The following is a 20,527-nucleotide window of genomic DNA, read 5'->3' as shown; positions in this document are numbered from 1 at the left end:
TCATGGTGGGGAGGTCTCAATGGCTCAGTCATGAATTACACCACCCACTGTGGTACTGAACCATGGGATAGGAGGGTCCAGGTTCATTCCCTGGTAGGTGCTGAATGAGTTTATCTCAGTGTGGGTCTCCCTGGGTTAGGGTGGGGTGGGGAAATCAACAGGATTCCAATTCTTGACCACGTTCTAGTGGCCCCTTAGGGAAGAGCGCTGGCTTTGATGTTGGGTAAGTATAGGCGTGGGTTTTGCTTTGATACTCACTATAGTGGACCAGTCTATCAATGGTCACCGTCCAGGCTCACAAATGAAGAATGGCTGTTTAGGTGAAAAGGCACCAAGGAACCATTCCTCTGTGCTATTCGGCTCCAAGGAACCATTCCTCGGTGTGATTCAGCCCCAAGGAACTATTCCTCTGTGTTATTCGGCCCCAAGGAACCATTGCTCGGTGTGATTCGGCCCCAAGGAAACATTCTCTGTGTTATTCGGCCCCAAGGAACCATTCCTCTGTGTTATTCGGCCCCAAGGAAACATTCCTCTGTGTTATTCGGCCCCAAGGAAACATTCCTCTGTGTTATTCGGCCCCAAGGAACCATTCCTCTGTGTTATTCGGCCACAAGGAAACATTCCTCTGTGTTATTCGGCCCCAAGGAACCATTCCTCTGTGTTATTCGGCCCCAAGGAACCATTCCTCTGTGTTATTCGGCCCCAAGGAACCATTCCTCGGTGTGATTCGTCCCCAAGGAACCATTCTCTGTGTTATTCGGCCCCAAGGAACTATTCCTCTGTGTTATTCGGCCCCAAGGAACCATTCCTTGGTGTGATTCGTCCCCAAGGAACCATTCTCTGTGTTATTCGGCCCCAAGGAACTATTCCTCTGTGTTATTCGGCCCCAAGGAACCATTCCTCTGTGTTATTCGGCCCCAAGGAACCATTCCTCTGTGTTATTCGGCCCCAAGGAACCATTCCTCTGTGTTATTCGTCCCCAAGGAAACATTCCTCTGTGTTATTCGGCCCCAAGGAACCATTCCTCTGTTATTCGGCCCCAAGGAACTATTCCTCTGCGTTATTCGTCCCCAAGGAACCATTCCTCTGTGTTATTCGGCCCCAAGGAACTATTCCTCTGTGTTATTCGGCCCCAAGGAACCATTCCTCTGTGTTATTCGGCCCCAAGGAACTATTCCTCTGTGTTATTTGTCCCCAAGGAACCATTCCTCTGTGTTATTTGGCCCCAAGGAACTATTCCTCTGTGTTATTCGGCCCCAAGGAACCATTCCTCTGTGTTATTCGGCCCCAAGGAACTATTCCTCTGTGTTATTCGTCCCCAAGGAACCATTCCTCGGTGTGATTCGGCCCCAAGGAACCATTCCTCTGTGTTATTCGTCCCCAAGGAACCATTGCTCGGTGTGATTTGGCCCCAAGGAAACATTCCTCTGTGTTATTCAGCTCCAAGGAACCATTGCTCGGTGTGATTTGGCCCCAAGGAAACATTCCTCTGTGTTATTCAGCTCCAAGGAACCATTGCTCGGTGTGATTTGGCCCCAAGGAAACATTCCTCTGTGTTATACAGCTCCAAGGAACCATTGCTCGGTGTGATTTGGCCCCAAGGAACCATTCCTCTGTGTTATTCGGCCCCAAGGAACCATTCCTCTGTGTTATTCGTCCCCAAGGAAACATTCCTCTGTGTTATTCGGCCCCAAGGAACCATTCCTGTTATTCGGCCCCAAGGAACCATTCCTCTGTGTTATTTGTCCCCAAGGAACTATTCCTCTGTGTTATTTGTCCCCAAGGAACCATTCCTCTGTGTTATTCGGCCCCAAGGAACTATTCCTCTGTGTTATTTGTCCCCAAGGAACCATTCCTCTGTGTTATTCAGCCCCAAGGAACTATTCCTCTGTGTTATTTGTCCCCAAGAAACCATTCCTCTGTGTTATTTGGCCCCAAGGAACTATTCCTCTGTGTTATTCGTCCCCAAGGAACCATTCCTCGGTGTGATTCGGCCCCAAGGAACTATTCCTCTGTGTTATTCGTCCCCAAGGAACCATTGCTCGGTGTGATTTGGCCCCAAGGAAACATTCCTCTGTGTTATTCAGCTCCAAGGAACCATTGCTCGGTGTGATTTGGCCCCAAGGAAACATTCCTCTGTGTGATTTGGCCCCAAGGAAACATTCCTCTGTGTTATACAGCTCCAAGGAACTATCCAAGGAAAGGCAGGGAGAAAAATGGGTGAAAAATAAAGCCAAATAGGTGACTCCCACCATTTACAGCAGTTACTTTCCTGCCACCCATCCTGACAATAGGAAATGACAGACTCAAGACAGAAGCAGCACGGTGGCACAGAGTGTCCGAGCACCTGTATGTGTCGCCACGGAGTGCCAGGACACAGGTTTAATCATCCACTCTGCTAAGAATGCAGGAACGAAAAATTAGATGGGAAGGGAACCAGCAATGGAAAAAAGGTGCACTTCACTGTGCCCACAAACACTAAAGATAGAATACCAAAATAATTTTGGGCATCATACATTTATACTTCCTTTTAAAGGATAATGTTTACCTCAATCCCAAAAATACCTAAATTTGAGTACTTAGTGAATTAACCTAAAATGGGTGAATTCTGTGCTTTTCCCTATTAACGAGAATTAACGAAAATGTGTTACAGAAAAGAGTGAGTTCCAGAATCTAATCCGTTCACTGCATTCATATAAAACATGGGTGTACTCTTTCATTCAATTACAGCCTTGTAAATCTTTGCATGTATTGCATTCATCTATAAATGCCACCTACTTGACATTTGCCTGTATCAAGGTCACAGACGTTACTGTGGTTGTTGCACTGGCATGAGACGCACACGATATCGAGAGGGGGTGGGCCATTCGTTGTCTTCTGCCTATAAAAACCTGGAGCACACTCCTTTTAAAAAAAAAAGTCAAAGGTGAAGAGGTTAAATATAAGATTTATTACTGACAAGAAACAGGGGTAATTTTAACCATGGCCATCCCCCAGCGGGAAACTGAAGGGATGGACCGATTTTACTTCACTGGAAAGTAATATCGGGCAGGGTTTAAAATGGACGACCAATCCAATCCCGCTTGTTTCCTGCCGGCGGGTTAGGTTAAAATGACCCTCTCAAGTACATTATTGGTGAATCTATCACCGTGTTTTATTTGTACTGTTTCGTAGTCTAACTGATTGTTTACCTGGTCTTCGAAACTGTGGAGCTCTTTAGCTCCTTCAGTCTTTCCTTCCTCCTATAATCAACAGGGTATTAAAACCCAAACTTGGCGACCACCAATCCCTACTTCCTGATTTCCCTCTTTCTATCCTTTTCAGTCTTTGTGGCGTCTGCACTATGGGGCTTGACCTTTCACATATGTTTCTCAGTTTTAAAAAACTCTACATTTAGTGCATGACACCATTTCACTTGCAGTATAATCATAACTGTGCAAAGTGAACTTTGAAACTGCCAGGATGTTCACCTTAAAAAAACTTTTAGATGTTAGTAAATTGCTGACTATCCCATTTGTTTTTTGCTACATTAACAATTGACGGGTCATTGAAAGCTACTGAGCAGAGTTGTGTGCATTCGGGAACATACATGCACACTCTGTTTTATGTGACCAGGAAATGATGCAGAGCTGGCCGTATAATTTAGTTCTGCCTGCTCACTGGTACCTGCACTATAACAGGGCAATAAGTACTCGTTCAATCGACGAAAATAAAATGAAGAACACAATTATGCAGCCTTAGGAAGAATGAAAGTACTGTATTAATCATGAATATGTAATTGTGTAGATTCATCTGTACCTGGCATGAGAGACCTGCGTATCCAGAAGGGCAATCACAGATCTCAATCTGATGTGCACGATCTCTAGTTGCATGACTTTCATCTTCTTCCATCGCAATCTCCATCGAGATATTAGAAATCCTGACAAAGTGAGGACAGGCATTCAACGTAAACTTTCTACAAACTTTTTAATTCATGATGTGAATCATCAGGTGATATTTATTGTTTTATAAAATGTAGATCCTTATATTCTGCAGCTTATTCCTCAAAATAAGTGACAAGAAGCATTATGCACATTGGGGTCGATGTTCACTGCCTTTGTCAGGCATTAACGGGGCCCACAAAAATAACCTGGGTCACTGCCGCCCCAGGGCACCCCCACCCTCCGCCATTGCGATTCCCCTCTCCCTGCAACTTACCTTGCTGGTGGCTGCCCCGCCCCGACCTTCAGGCCTCAAAGCGGCGAGCTGCACCAAGACGTCTGTTTGGCGCTGGAACGTGCGGCCCACCAGCACGCTCTGCCGGTCGATCGTCTCAAAATCAAAATTGCCCCCATTATTGTCTACTCGAGGGAGGTGCCCTGGCTGTCAGGCCCATTACAGCAGGAAGAACACACACCAAAAGTCACATAAAACTGCCCCAACGCCACGGGATCGTGGGAGTGACTTCAAAGCGAGAACCTCGGGCTCGGTTTTACCGTCGGGTTTCCTGTCCGTTTCCAGCGGGGGGGGCCCCGAAAATCCCGATCTCCAGGCACGTGACCGGATCGCGCCACGATCCCGCCCACTTCCGGGTTCCCCGATGACGTGCGGGGGTGCGTGCGTAGCCCCCGCTGGTGGGAATCCCGCAGGCAATTAAAGCCAGCGGGATGCCACTTGACTATATTTATTTCGCTTGTTCAGGTCATTAACTGACCTGATTAAGGGACTGTGTGTGATTTTGGAGAAACATAGGACTGTTTCACACATTGGGGGAAACAGTCCTAGTTGAACTGGACGTGTTGCAGCCGTCAGCCTGTGGCAGCTGCAAAGGTCCATTTGACAGGTGTGGGGGGGGGGGGGGGGGGGGGAGACCCTCACCCATTGCAGGAGGCCGCTCTGTCACTTGGGACAAAGTGTGGCCTCCACCACCCCCCTCCTGACGGTCAAAGTCACCAACCTGCACACTCACCCCGGGGTCCGGAGACATGTGCCTACCTTGCGGACCCCCTCAGATGTACATATTGCAGATGAGGGCCGTCGTAGCTGCAGTCATGACCCCCTCGGAGGGCGAACAGCATCACCAGCCTCGCCATCCACGCCGTCCGCCTCTGACACGTGGAGCTCCACAACAGAGTGCTGTGACACATCCACCTGCACAGCAGGAGGGAGGGCGACCGCAGAGAGAGACGCGTCGCAGATGGCACTACCCTCGCCACAGGGTCCACAGACCGAGGCTCAGCCTCCTCGGACCTCTCCGAGCAGCAGTGCACACGGAGGCACAGAGTCACTCGACATGTAGTCGTGGACATCTGCAGCCTCTTTCATGCCGAGCTGCTCCTGGCTGGCCCGAGCACCATCTGCTAACCTGTCGCTGCCAAAGTCACCACTGCCGTCCACAACTTCTCCTCCGCATCCTTCCAGGGTGCTGCCGGGTACACCGCCGATGTCTCTCAGTCATCTGCGCGGAGGAGCCCTGCAAATACACCTGCACCTACTCTGCAGTAACACGATGGGTGGCATCAGTGGTGGGTCCTCATAGTGATACCCAGGAGCGGGCATTATTGGACACAACAGACAGGATTCGGGGAGACATGGCAGTGGTGGTGCCAATATAATGTGTGATGTGAGTTGTTCTGAAATTCAATATAGGTAACAACCATGACAAACCCTCAAACACCCTTGTGCATCCCCTTCATGCTCACGACACGTTTGCCTTACGCTGCCTACTGCACATATGCGATGCATGCCCTGTGGCTGCAGCACAGGTGGTGGCAGGTTGAGTGAGGCTGGCCGTGAGGGAGATGCACGAGAGGGTGCGTATGGGATAGAGCCATGAGATTATATGAGGATTGGGTCGAGTGATAGTGGCGGGGTGAGTACTGGCGAGGTGAGTAGGTGCAGGTAAGATGAGGATGGGGTTTGAGTGGGTATGAGGGGTGATGTGACAGAGTAGTGTTGGCAGTGCCGAAGGAGATGTGGGGTGGGGGCAGTGTTGTGGTAGACGGAGTGTAGGGGAAAGACTACGTGTTCTCACTGTGGCTGACCTACTGCGGTCATTGGAGTGCCTCTTGCACTGTATGCAGGTGGGCGATATGTTGGTGGTGCAGGTGACCTCCTCTGCCACCTCGAGCCAGGCCTTCTTGGTGGCAAAGGCAGGCCGCTTCCTCCCGCCCGCCGGGTGGAAGATCTCTGTCCTCCCCCTCCTCCTCACCCCATCTGGTGATGCCTGGGGTGAGGCATCATTAAACTGGGAGCAGCCTTCCCCCTGGGCTGCTCCATGCTGTAATTTGTTTTATTGGTTGCAGCATCTGTCAGTGGAGGACTGCCCCTTTAACTAGAGAGCCTCCAGCTGACAGATCGTACTGCGCATGCGCAGCCCGCCCGACGCGCAGACCAGCAGCGCGGAGCCCGGAGGAGCAGGTAATTGGATCCAAATAGTGGTTTGCCTGCTACGATCGCGCGGGCAACCCACTAATTTCACCGAGCGTGTTGACCACGCTCCCGAAACCCAACCCGCCGGAAACCCGCAGGCCTGCTAAAATCAGGCCCCTCATCTCTTGCATCCGCATAACCATTAAAAGTTTGTGAACAATGTTTTCTCTGATTATTACTTTAGTTGAATCCATTAGATCACTGCTTCGTAATCACTCCTACACAGGCATGGTTTTTAATGTATTCTACATTTGTGACATAACAAGTTGATTTAATGAAGACATGTTTTACAAAAATTAATCCTAGTGGCTACTGAGCACACCAAAAAGCATTGGAGAATTAGTACTTCAACATCAAGGGGCAAACCCATAGAGCTCCCATGGCCTAATACTTGTTCTAATATGACTTTGTGTGCATATATCTTGATGAAATGTCAGACCCAAAACATGAATCCATTCTTTCTCGTTCAGATACTGACCGGCCTACTGTGCCTTTTAGGTTTTATTTTGGGTTTCGAGCGTTTACAAAGTATCTTTTTATCTCTGCCCAGTTTATTTGTTGTGAACCATCAGTGTCATTTTAAGGTGAAAAGTTTTGATCAACTGAACATGCCAATGATCCGGACCAAAAAGGATTATACTGACAGTACAATAAATGCGCATTGTTACATTATGATTTTTATATAAATGCCAACATTGTGATAGTCAACCAGTATGGTAACTGCTACTCCCACGTACTCATTCAAATCCAATTTCAAGTCTTCTCCGTACAATTCTTGTTCCTGCTGCTGGTACAATAAACTAATTTTTAACTATAATCCTGGTTTATTTACGAGTGATACAGCGGTAACAATGAATCCTAAGTGATGCACACAATAGCTTATCGTTTAACCATATGTGACAGTTTCATCTTTTTTTCTTCGCCTCACACCGAAACCATCATCTTGATAAAAAACACATTGGGGCAGAAATCGCTCGCGAAATAACGGAGAGCGCAACAGCGCTCACCATTGTTAGTGGCGAAATGGAGGAGCAAGTTCCGGCATTCGCACATGCGCAGTGAAACGCGGAAATCTGGAACTTGCTCCTAGTGGTTCGCCGGTGATACGACAGCTTTGAATTAAATGGCCATCGCACGCTGCAATCAGAGAAATCATTGAAAAAGTGCAAACTTGCTTATCCGCCCAGCCGGAAAGTAACTAATCACGCCACCAAACAGGTGCGCTTAAAAATACAGGTCTAAATTAAGTTTTAACAGCGCGTTAAGTCTTAATGACTGTCAAACAACTAAAAATTAACTTTTAAAAATGTGGAGTCTCATTACTCCTTATTTTAATAGTTTTTGGTCATTAAAAATAAAATTAAAAAAATTAAAAAATTATTTTTTTTTACTTTTCCCTTCTGTCTCTTATTTAATTCAATTATTTCTTATCCTCTCTTTTTTCGCTGTTTTTAACTGTTTTTACATTGATTTGATTGTTATACCTTTCACTTTCTGGTTTGACGTTCCAAGCCTGCAGAGACAGTGAACGCAGCGTGTCAAAAATGCTGCAATCTGATTGATCAAGGGGAGAGCTCGCTCCTTTCGCTTCTCCTGGGGTGCTAGCTTCACCTGAACTGACGCTGGGCTCTTCTCCGCTTTCTATTCGAGGAAGTGGCCGACGATGAGACCGTGGTAAGTTAGTGGCTTAGTATAAATCTATGGGCAAGCAGTGATGGTTCGCCGCTCCCAGCAATCTCTGCCCCATTATATAAATTATACCCATACTTCTAAGTCACTGTTACTTAATTAGATTCCTTACCTGCTCTGCTGGAGCCCATTGCCGTAGGAAGCTTTAATCAGGATGTATTCGATGTTGCTGAGCGCGGACATGAAGTCACCACGTGTGACAGATTTGTCAGAGACTGAATTAAAATATTTCCATTCATGCTGTCAGAATAAAAAGGGGATTACAGAAGTTCAAACACTATGAACAGAAAGAGATCATAGAATATTCAGCGTTCATCCCACCGATTGCTGAAGAGCTTTACACTCGAAGAGAAGCAGGTTCTCCTTTTGAATGTTGTCCTGGTAAGATCACCTCTACATTGCCAAAGCTGAGCGAGGACTGACCTGGTTAGGTACGGAACTGCATTAAAATCCAGCAGCGGTTATAAAATGTTGCTCGACACATTTTTTTTTAACCCTCTCCTAAAGTTGATTTTAACACATATGGGGCAATTCTTACTTTCAGCAGTGCCGTAAAACCGGGCAGTAACAGACTGGTTACAAACCCCAGATAATTTTCGTTTTCACTGAAGGGCTGCCAATCTATTATTGTCAATATTGCACCCCCGCTGAAAGTGAAAATTATCCCCCATCTTTTTTTCTTTTTAAGACTCGTGCTAGCTTAACATTTCACAACCCTTCAGTCTCTTACCCAAGAGATTATTCTGTGTCTGAGCCTAGAGAGTGAGTGTTAGCATGTTATTTTGCTGTGGGGAAAAGGCATTTTAGTGAAACCTAGTCATCATGTCCTGACCAAATGTACACACACACATCGCACTTTCCAACAGAGGTACTAGATAGTGATCAGGAATGGGAAACTGTGGCTAACTTTTCTCCTCCGCAGTACATGGATACTGACACAGCAGAGATAACAACACAGGCGCGGGTCAAACCCGGGACATTTCAGGTGTGGGTGGCTTTGTACCACACTAAGTGAAGCGTCTATTTATTCAGAGTCACTGCACGAGCTTGGATTAAACCGTATCAGAATTCTTACATTTGGGGCTACATAAACTGTTTTAAAAAGTGTTATACTGCACATAATCTAGACATCTCCCTGAAATATGTTCCCCATTTCAAGGAGACGATGTGACAAAAAGCAGAACAGATGACACTGTGAGAAAAGTTTCACAGCAACATCCATGCAATCACTCCACAATCTATCCATATTTGATTTTTACATTTAACTTATTTCTTTCCGACATTACAACAGTGACTACAATTCAAAAGTACTTAATTGGCTGTAAAGCGCTTTGGGACGTCTTGAGGTCATGAAAGGCGCTATATAAATGCAAGTCTTTTTTTCTTTTTTTACCAAGAATATAAATAGAGGACGTGGACAGCACAAGATACAAAGGTAAAATGCACTCAGGGAGCTGCACTCAAAAGGGAATGCGAGTGAGGGAATCGTTGCTACAGCACTATAGTCATATCTACAACTGTAGTCTGAGCGCGGCTCCCTGTGGGATCGGTGAATGTAGCCAATGATGTGTACTGCTCTCACGCAGGTTATCAGGTTAGCCTGGTCATGGGATATAAACTGCATCTCCCCGGTCATCATTTTGACCAAGTATTGATTTCTGACGGCTGCACACCAAGTTTCAGAGCTGTGCGCACAAATTATTTTTTAATTGTTGCTCCATCTTCCCAGCTCATTCATATTATAGTTCTTCGCTACTGAACCGGTCTCTATTCTCCTATCCAGATACAAACTAGGAACAGACACAATGGGGATATTTTTGACTTGGGGAAATGAAAATCGGGAGAGATGTATAACGGGCGGCTGAATCCATAACACCTGTTTTACACTATCACCCAAAGCCAAAATTACTCCCAATCTTACCAAGTTGCATCCTTGTCTTACTTTCCTAATAAAGTGCCCCCTTATGTCCACTCCACCAAGGTTTTGGTTTGAGACAGGTTGGCACATGGGTTAAATTTCACAAAGGGTAATTGCTCATAGCTTAGCCATAGTTCCAAAACCTATGCTTTAATGATCAGTGCCTTACAAACTGGGTCCATTGACTTTATTAAACCCGGTAGTTATATTCCTCATGGCCTGTATTTAATAGAATGTTGAAATAAGTAGTCATTTTATTCACAGATCAACACTTCTGCAACATTTAGGAGACTCTTCTTCCAGCAATTAATTTTTGTACTGTGCATTTTTTCTTTACATGACTTAAAGCCATAAGGCGGCCATTAATTTTATTACATTTTAAACCTTTGATGTGGCTCAAATGTTCCAAAGAGAAAAAATAAAATAAAACATTCAATCCAATGATATACTGCGAGAAAGGAGACTGTAACAGCCTAAATGTTCCATGTTCATTGATCTGTGGATCTAAATGTTCTTTTTCCCAGAGGCAGTAATTGTTTCACATCACAGCTGTAGAGTGCAGCCACTGAGATTTGTAGGGATTCTCTACACCAATGACTTAAATGGCCACCACGTATTTGGATACTGGATCCCATTCAATTTGTAGGTTATCAATAGCTGGAACCAAAAATATACATTTTAGAAAGTGTACAAAGTTTTTGTTAGAAAATAAAATGAAAGCAGCAAATTGAGATAACCTATTCCTCTGAAGGTATCTAATTGTGCAAAAGAAATTTTGAATGGACATAATTGGGGGAATTTTAACCCCCCTTCCCCCACGACAGGCGGGAGAGGGTCGGGGGTTAAATTGCTAAAAATGTGAAACCTGACTCCAAATGGCAAAAGTAGGCCCATTAGCCACATGCGCTTTTACATTGGCGGGTTTGGGGGCATCCCAGTAACTCGCTCTGGAGAGGCGGGGTAGTGATTTTAATATTTAAATGAGGCTACATTCCTCAGACTTTGGCAACCATTTGAATTTAACAGCAGCGGGCTGTGGGTTCCAGGGCCCGGGAAAACAGGCAGCTGAAGGGAGGCGGGAGCTGTCAGGTCCAGCAGGTAAGTGCTTTCCCAGCAGTGCTTGTGGGCCAGGAGGAGCAGGAGTGCTTTCACCCGGCCCCTCAAGCACATCTTCTTCCGCGATCTCTTCCCCACCACCCCGATCTCTCCCCCACCGCCCCGCCACCGCGATCTCTCCCCCACCACCGCGATCTCTCCCCCACCACCCCGCCACCGCGATCTCTCCCCCACCGCCCCGCCACCGCGATCTCTCCCCCACCGCCCCGCCACCGCGATCTCTCCCCCACCGCCCCGCCACCGCGATCTCTCCCCCACCGCCCCGCCACCGCGATCTCTCCCCCACCGCCTCGCCACCGCGATCTCTCCCCCACCGCCCCGCCACCGCGATCTCTCCCCCACCGCCCCGCCACCCCGATCTCTCCCCCACCGCCCCGTCACCGCGATCTCTCCCCCCGCCACCGCGATCTCTCCCCCGCCACCGCGATCTCTCCCCCACCGCCCCGCCACCGCGATCTCTCCCCCACCGCCCCGCCACCGCGATCTCTCCCCCACCGCCCCGCCACCGCGATCTCTCCCCCACCGCCCCGCCACCGCGATCTCTCCCCCACCAGCCCGATCTCTCCCCCACCGCCCCGCCACCGCGATCGCTCCCCCACCGCCCCGCCACCGCGATCTCTCCCCCACCGCCCCGCCACCGCGATCCCTCCCCCGCCACCGCGATCCCTCCCCCGCCACCGCGATCTCTCCCCCGCCGCCCCGCCACCGCTATCTCTCCCCCACCGCCCCGCCACCGCGATCTCTCCCCCACCGCCCCGCCACCGCGATCTCTCCCCCACCGCCCCGCCACCGCGATCTCTCCCCCACCGCCCCGCCACCGCGATCTCTCCCCGCCACCGCGATCTCTCCCCACCACCCCGCCACCGCGATCGCTCCCCCACCACCCCGCCACCGCGATCCCTCCCCCGCCACCGCGATCTCTCCCCCACCGCCCCGCCACCGCGATCTCTCCCCCACCGCCCCGATCTCTCCCCACCACCCCGCCACCGCGATCTCTCCCCCACCGCCCCGCCACCGCGATCGCTCCCCCACCACCGCGATCGCTCCCCCACCACCGCGATCTCTCCCCCACCGCCCCGCCACCGCGATCTCTCCCCCACCGCCTCGCCACCGCGATCTCTCCCCCACCGCCCCGCCACCGCGATCTCTCCCCCACCGCCCCGCCACCGCGATCGCTCCCCCACCACCGCGATCTCTCCCCCACCGCCCCGCCACCGCGATCTCTCCCCCACCGCCCCGCCACCGCGATCGCTCCCCCACCACCGCGATCTCTCCCCCACCGCCCCGCCACCGCGATCTCTCCCCCACCGCCTCGCCACCGCGATCTCTCCCCCACCGCCCCGCCACCGCGATCTCTCCCCCACCGCCCCGCCACCGCGATCTCTCCCCCACCGCCCCGCCACCGCGATCTCTCCCCCACCGCCCCGCCACCGCGATCTCTCCCCCACCGCCCCGCCACCGCGATCGCTCCCCCACCACCGCGATCTCTCCCCCACCGCCCCGCCACCGCGATCTCTCCCCCACCGCCCCGCCACCGCGATCGCTCCCCCACCGCCCCGCCACCGCGATCGCTCCCCCACCACCGCGATCTCTCCCCCACCGCCCCGCCACCGCGATCTCTCCCCCACCGCCCCGCCACCCCGATCTCTCCCCCACCGCCCCGCCACCGCGATCTCTCCCCCACCGCCCCGCCACCCCGATCTCTCCCCCACCGCCCCGCCACCGCGATCTCTCCCCCACCGCCCCGCCACCCCGATCTCTCCCCCACCGCCCCGCCACCGCGATCTCTCCCCCACCGCCGCGCCACCGCGATCTCTCCCCCACCGCCCCGCCACCCCGATCTCTCCCCCACCGCCCCGCCACCCCGATCTCTCCCCCACCGCCCCGCCACCGCGATCTCTCCCCCACCGCCCCGCCACCGCGATCTCTCCCCCACCGCCCCGCCACCGCGATCTCTCCCCCACCGCCCCGCCACCGCGATCTCTCCCCCACCGCCCCGCCACCGCGATCTCTCCCCCACCGCCCCGCCACCGCGATCTCTCCCCCACCGCCCCGCCACCGCGATCTGGCCAGCTGCCGGGTGAGAATCGGAGTGAGAAAATTCTAATGAGGTCCTGCTGTTAAATTTGGGAACTTTTAGAGACAATAATCCGGGACAAAATTAATTGGCAATTGGGAAAGTATGGGCTAAGAAATGAAAGTCAGCGTGGATTTATTAAAGGAAAATTGTGTTTGACTAACTTGATTGATTTCTATGAAGAGGTAATGGAGAGGGTTGATGACTCTAGTATGGTTGATATTGTGTGTATGGACTTTCAAAAGGCACTTGATAAAGTACCACATAATAGATTTGTTAGCAAAATTGAAGCCCGTGGGATTAAAGGGACAGTGGCAGCGTGGATACAAAATTGGCTATGGGACACAAAGCCGAGAGTAGTGGTGAATGGTTCTTTTTCAGATGGGAGGGAAGTATATAGTGGTGTTCCACAGGGGTCGGTATTAGGGTCATTGCCCTTTTTTATATATATTAATGACCTGGACTTGGGTATAGAAGGTACAATTTCAAAGTTTGCAGGTGAGACGAAAATATAGTAAACAATGTGGAGGATAGTAACAGACTTCAGGAAGACAGATAGACGGGTGAAATGGGCAGTCACATAGCAGATGAAATTTAACGCAGAGAAGTGTGAAGTGAAATATTTTGGTATGAAGAACAAAGAGAGGAAATATAAACTAAACAGAACAATTTTAAAGCGAGTACAGGAACAGAGAGACCCGGGGGTGTCTGTACACAAATCTTTGAAGGTGGCAGGACAAGTTGAGAAGGCCTTTAAAAAAGCATATGGGATCCTGGGCTTCATTAATAGAGGCGTAGAGTACAAAAGCAAGGAAGTTATGTTGAACCTTTATAAAACACTGGTTAGGCCTCAGCTGGAGTATTGTGTTCATTTCTGGGCACCAGACTTTAGGAAGGATGTCAAGGCCTTAGAGAGGGTGCAGAGGAGATTTACTAGAATGGTACCAGAGATGAGTTATTTGGAGAGACTAGAGACCCACTATTTGGGTGAGTGGGCGGAGATTTGGCAGATGCAATACAATATTGGAAAATGTGAGGTTATGCACTTTGGCAGGAAAAATCAGAGAGCAAGTTATTATCTTGATGGCGAGAAACTGGAAAGTACTGCAGTACTAGGGGTTCAGGTACATAGATCATTGAAGTGTCATGAACAGGTGCAGAAAATAATCAATAAGGCAAATGGAATGCTGGCCTTTATATCTAGAGGACTCGAGTACAAGGGGGCAGAAGTTATGCTGCAGCTATACAAAACCCTGGTTAGACCGCACCTGGAATACTGCATACAGTTTTGGTGTCCATACTTAAGAAAAGACATACTTGCTCTCGAGGCAGTACAAAGAAGGTTCACTCGGTTAATCGCGGGGATGAGGGGGCGGACATATGAGGAGAGGTTGAGTAGATTGGGACTCTACTCATTGGAGTTCAGAAGAATGAGAGGCGATCTTATTGAAACATATAAGATTGTGAAGGGGCTTGATCGAGTGGATGCGGTAAGGATGTTCCCAAGGATGGGTGAAACTAGAACTAGGGGGCATAATCTTAGAATAAGGGGCTGCTCTTTCAAAACTGAGATGAGGAGAAACTTCTTCACTCAGAGGGTAGTAGGTCTGTGGAATTTGCTGCCCCAGGAAGCTGTGGAAGCTACATCATTAAATAAATTTAAAACAGAAATAGACAGTTTCCTAGAAGTAAAGGGAATTAGGGGTTACGGGGAGCGGGCACGAAATTGGACATGAATTTAAATTTGAGGTTAGGATCAGATCAGCCATGATCTTATTGAATGGCGGAGCAGGATCGAGGGACCGATTGGCCTACTCCTGCTCCGATTTCTTATGTTCTTAAGCTGGGGTTGTTCTCCTGAGAGCAGAGAAGGTTAAGAGGAGATTTGATAGAGGGGTTCAAAATCACGAACAGTTTTGACAGACTAAATAAAGAGAAACTGTTTCCAGTGGCAGAAGGGTCAGTAACCAGACGCCACAGATTTAAGCTGATTACGCAGTAAGCTGTTTCGATCTGAAATGCACTGCCTGAAAGGGTGGTGGAAACAGATTCGATAGTAACTTTCAAAAGGGAATTAGGTAAATATTTGAAGGGAGAAAAATGACAGGGCTATGGGGAAAGAGCAGGGGAATGGGACTAATTGGATAGCTCTTTCAAAGCGCCGGCACAGGTACGATGGGCCGAATGGCATCCTTCTGTGCTGCACCATACTATGGTACTACCATGATACTATGACCTCCACCTTCCCGGTATTTCCGGGTTTCCCAGCCACTGACACGTGCCCCCGCTCCCTCAATGTAACAGCAATTTTATTTTTAAAATATGAAAACTACGTGGGCAAAGAAATATATCAATGCCTGAATGATGCTTTATTAATCACAAAATCCAGCAGGTAGAGCAGTGGGTTCGGTGGTGGGGGGGGGGGGGGGGGGGTAGGCGGGGGGAGGATGGACAAGGAGCACCGGGCTAGGCACTGATCAGCCACACATTAACACTCTAGCAGATGCTCTGAGGATCATTTTCCAATCCTCATTAGATACAGGGGAAGTACCAGAGGACTGGAAGACTGCAAACGTAGCACCATTGTTTAAAAAGGGTATGAGGGAAAGGCCGAACAATTATAGGCCGGTCAGCCTTACCTCGGTGGTGGGCAAACCATTAGAATCAATACTGAGAGATAAGATAAACTGTCACTTGGAAAGGCATGGTTTAATCAGAGATAGTCAGCATGGATTTGTTCAGGGAAGGTCATGCCTTACAAATCTGATTGAATTCTTTGAGGAAGTGACAAGGAGGATTGATGAGGGTAATGCAGTGGATGTTGTCTACATGGATTTTAGTAAGGCATTTGACAAGGTCCCACATGGCAGACTGGTCAGAAAGGTAAAAGCCCATGGGATACAGGGAAATGTGGCGAATTGGATCCAAAATTGGCTCAGTAACAGGAAACAAAGGGTAAAAGTCGATGGATGTCTTTGTGAATGGAAATCCGTTTCCAGTGGTGTGCCACAGAGCTCAGTGTTGGGTCCCTTGCTGTTTGTGGTATATATTAATGGTTGAGACTTGAATGTAGGGGGCATGATTGGCAAATTTGCAGATGACACAAAAATTGGCCGTGTAGTTGATCGTGAAGAGGATAGCTGTAGACTCCAAGAAGATATCAATGGGTTGGTGGAGTGGCCGGAAAAGTGGCAAATGGAGTTCAACCCAGAGAAGTGTGAGGTAATGCACTTAGGGAGGGCAAACATAAAAGGGAATAAGCAGTAGACGGGAATATATTGAGAGGGGTAGAGGAAGTGAGAGTCCTTGGAGTGCAAGTGCACAGGTCCCTGAAGGTGGCAGTAGTGGTAGGTAAGGTTGTGAAGAAGGCATATGGAATGCTCTCCGTTATGAGCCGAGGTATAGAATACAAAAGCAGGGATGTAATGATGGAACTGTATAAAACGCTGGTAAGGCCACAGCTGGAGTATTGTGCGCAGTTCTGGTCACCACATTACAGGAAGGATGTAATTGCTCTGGAGAGAGTGCAGAGAAGATTTACAAGAATGTTGCCAGGGCTTGAAAATTGCAGCTACGAGGGGAGATTGGATAGGCTGGGGTTGTTTTCCTTGGAGCAGAGGAGGCTGAGGGGAGACTTGGTTGTGGTGTACAAAATTATGAGGAGCCCAGATAGAGGAGACAGGAAGTACCTGTTTCCCCTAGCGGAGAGTTCAAGAACTAGAGGACATAGATTTAAGCTGATTGGCGGCAGGATTAGAGGGGACATGAGGAGAAACTTTTTTACCCAGAGGGTGGTGGGTGTATGGAATTCACTGTCTGAATTGGTGGTAGAGGCAGGGACCCTCGACCCTTTTAAAAAGTACCTGGACCTGCACCTAAAGTGCTGTAAGCTGCAGGGCGACGGACCGGGGGCTGGAAGGTGGGATTAGAATGGGCATCTGGTTGTTCTTCGAGCCGGAGCGGACACGATGGGCCGAATGGCCCCCTTCTGTGCTGTATTTTTTCTATGGTTCTATAGTTATAGAATAGAATCATAGAAGTTTACAACATGGAAACAGGCCCTTCGGCCCAACATGTCCATGTCGCCCAGTTTATACCACTAAGCTAGTCCCAATTGCCTGCACTTGGCCCATATCCCTCTATACCCATCTTACCCATGTAACTGTCCAAATGCTTTTTAAAAGACAAAATTGTACCCGCCTCTACTACTGCCTCTGGCAGCTCGTTCCAGACACTCACCACCCTTTGAGTGAAAAAATTGCCCCTCTGGACCCTTTTGTATCTCTCCCCTCTCACCTTAAATCTATGCCCCCTCGTTATAGACTCCCCTACCTTTGGGAAAAGATTTTGACTATCTACCTTATCTATGCCCCTCATTATTTTATAGACTTCTATAAGATCACCCCTAAACCTCCTACTCTCCAGGGAAAAAAGTCTCAGTCTATCCAACCTCTCCCTATAAGTCAAACCATCAAGTCCCGGTAGCATCCTAGTAAATATTTTCTGCACTCTTTCTAGTTTAATAATATCCTTTCTATAATAGGGTGACCAGAACTGTACACAGTATTCCAAGTGTGGCCTTACTAATGTCTTGTACAACTTCAACAAGACATCCCAACTCCTGTATTCAATGTTCTGACCAATGAAACCAAGCATGCTGAATGCCTTCTTCACCACCCTATCCACCTGTGACTCCACTTTCAAGGAGCTATGAACCTGTACTCCTAGATCTCTTTGTTCTATAACTCTTCCCACGCCCTACCATTAACGGAGTAGGTCCTGGCCCGATTCGATCTACCAAAATGCACCACCTCACATTTATCTAAATTAAACTCCATCTGCCATTCATCGGCCCACTGGCCCAATTTATCAAGATCCCGTTGCAATCCTAGATAACCTTCTTCACTGTCCACAATGCCACCAATCTTGGTGTCATCTGCAAACTTACTAACCATGCCTCCTAAATTCTCATCCAAATCATTAATATAAATAACAAATAACAGCGGACCCAGCACCGATCCCTGAGGCACACTGCTGGTCACAGGCCTCCAGTTTGAAAAACAACCCTCTACAACCACCCTCTGTCTTCTGTCGTCAATCCAATTTTGTATCCAATTGGCTACCTCACCTTGGATCCCGTGAGATTTCACCTTATGTAACAACCTACCCTGCGGTACCTTGTCAAAGGCTTTGCTAAAGTCCATGTAGACCACGTCTACTGCACAGCCCTCATCTATCTTCTTGGTTACCCCATCAAAAAACTCAATCAAATTCGTGAGACATGATTTTCCCCTCACAAAACCATGCTGACTGTTCCTAATCAGTCCCTGCCTCTCCAAATGCCTGTAGATCCTGTCTCTCAGAATACCCTCGAACAACTTACCCACTACAGATGTCAGGCTCACCGGTCTGTAGTTCCCAGGCTTTTCCCTGCCGCCCTTCTTAAACGAAGGCACAACATTTGCTACCCTCCAATCTTCAGGCACCTCACCTGTAGCTGTCGATGATTCAAATATCTCTGCTAGGGGACCCGCAATTTCCTCCCTAACCTCCCATAACATCCTGGGATACACTTCATCAGGTCCCGGAGATTTATCTACCTTGATGCGCGTTAAGACTTCCAGCACCTCCCTCTCTGTAATATGTACACTCCTCAAGACATCACTATTTATTTCCCCAAGTTCCCTAACATCCATGCCTTTCTCAACCGTAAATACTGATGTGAAATATTCATTTAGGATCTCACCCATCTCTTGTGGTTCCACACATAGATGACTTTGTTGATCCTTAAGAGGCCCTACTCTCTCCCTAGTTACTCTTTTGCCCTTTATGTATTTGGAGAAGCTCTTTGGATTCTCCTTTGCCTTATCTGCCAAAGCAATCTCATGTCCCCCTTTTGCCCTCCTGATTTCTCTCTTAACTCTACTCCGGCAATCTCTATACTCTTCAAGGGATCCACTTGATCCCAGCTGCCTATGCATGTCATATGCCTCCTTCTTCCTTTTGACTAAGGCCTCAACCTCCCGAGTCATCCAAGGATCCCTACTTCCACCAGCCTTGCCCTTCACTTTATAAGGAGTGTGCATACCCTGAACCCTGGTTAACACACTTTTGAAAGCCTCCCACTTACCAGACGTCCCTTTGCCTGCCAACAGACTCTCCCAATCAACTTCTGAAAGTTCCTGTCTAATACCATCAAAATTGGCCTTTCCCCAATTTAGAATTTTAACTTTTGGGCCAGACCTATCATTCTCCATAACTATCTTAAAACTAATGAAATTATGATCACTGGTCCCAAAGTGATCCCTCACTAACACTTCTGTCACCTGCCCTTCCTTATTTCCCAAGAGGAGGTCAAGTTTTGCCCCCTCTCTAGTTGGGCCATCCACATACTGAATGAGAAATTCCTCTTGAATACACTCAACAAATTTCTCTCCATCCAAGCCCCTAATGCTATGGCTGTCCCAGTCAATGTTGGGAAAGTTAAAGTCCCCTACTGTTACCACCCTATTTTACTCTCAATTTGACAGAATGGTGAACCGGTAGAAAGGTGACAGCTCCAATTGGGAGGCCAGATAGAGGCCAGTACATTAAAGACATTAAGCTATATTCTAAGCAGAGTACACCAGATATTTTTCCCCTTAAAACCCAGTGCTATCACGGTGCTTAACTTACCACCCTGTTCCCAAGCCCGATCTGCCTGTCAACATTTCCAATCGGTTCTGGAAATGAGCCTATTTCAAGTGGGCGCCTCATTAAGGTTTGCAAATCAGAGGCATGTGATGCTAACATGATGAGGTGTGGATCTTGGGATATTCACTCCCAAGATCCCACAAAGGGGGGACTGTTGGAGAATAACGTTGAGAAATAGTTATGCAATCCACTTTACATGAAAGAATCACTAATATTGCTTTAATTTTATTAGTTCTGTCGTTAAAATCTTAGAATTAAACAACCTACAAATGCTGTTGACAGGCAATATCTGTAGAATGTCAAGAAATCTGAAAGGCTGTAATTGTTGTCAAATAAAATAGCCGAGGATAGTTCCAATATTCTCATGGATACAACTATTTGTTTCTTTTTTTCTGTACATGTAAATAGATACAGTAGTTTATCTTATGTCCTGAGATCGTGCTGTGGAGCTCTTTTTGAGTCTTGGTATGCTGAGCTAATACCTAATGTAAAACTAAGAATAAAGGTCATGGAGGAGGTGATGTAATGGCCTTTTAGCTAGGTTTAAAAGCAAGACCATTTTAATGCGAGGTTGGGAGATGAAGACGGGAGAAATCTAGAGAATTGAGCTCAACCAACTGTAA

The 20,527-nt window shown here is 48.5% G+C and overlaps 1 protein-coding gene across 2 annotated transcripts in view; it reads right to left on the bottom strand.

The window, feature by feature from the left end:
• The window catches only part of lama1 (laminin, alpha 1), a 361,123-nt gene that overhangs the window by 117,339 nt on the left and 223,257 nt on the right, over positions 1–20,527 (bottom strand). For both annotated transcript variants that reach the window (XM_067978409.1, XM_067978414.1), the window contains exons 27-29: positions 8,213–8,340; positions 3,799–3,919; positions 2,779–2,904 (exon numbers count right to left, since the gene is read on the bottom strand). In XM_067978409.1, coding sequence (XP_067834510.1) covers positions 2,779–2,904; positions 3,799–3,919; positions 8,213–8,340 — 375 coding nt within the window. The remainder of the gene's footprint in view (positions 1–2,778; positions 2,905–3,798; positions 3,920–8,212; positions 8,341–20,527) is intronic.

Source organism: Heptranchias perlo, chromosome 3, assembly GCF_035084215.1.
Source record: "Heptranchias perlo isolate sHepPer1 chromosome 3, sHepPer1.hap1, whole genome shotgun sequence".
In the NCBI taxonomy this organism is placed as follows: domain Eukaryota; kingdom Metazoa; phylum Chordata; class Chondrichthyes; order Hexanchiformes; family Hexanchidae; genus Heptranchias; species Heptranchias perlo.
This window is presented reverse-complemented; position numbering and strand designations above follow the sequence as displayed.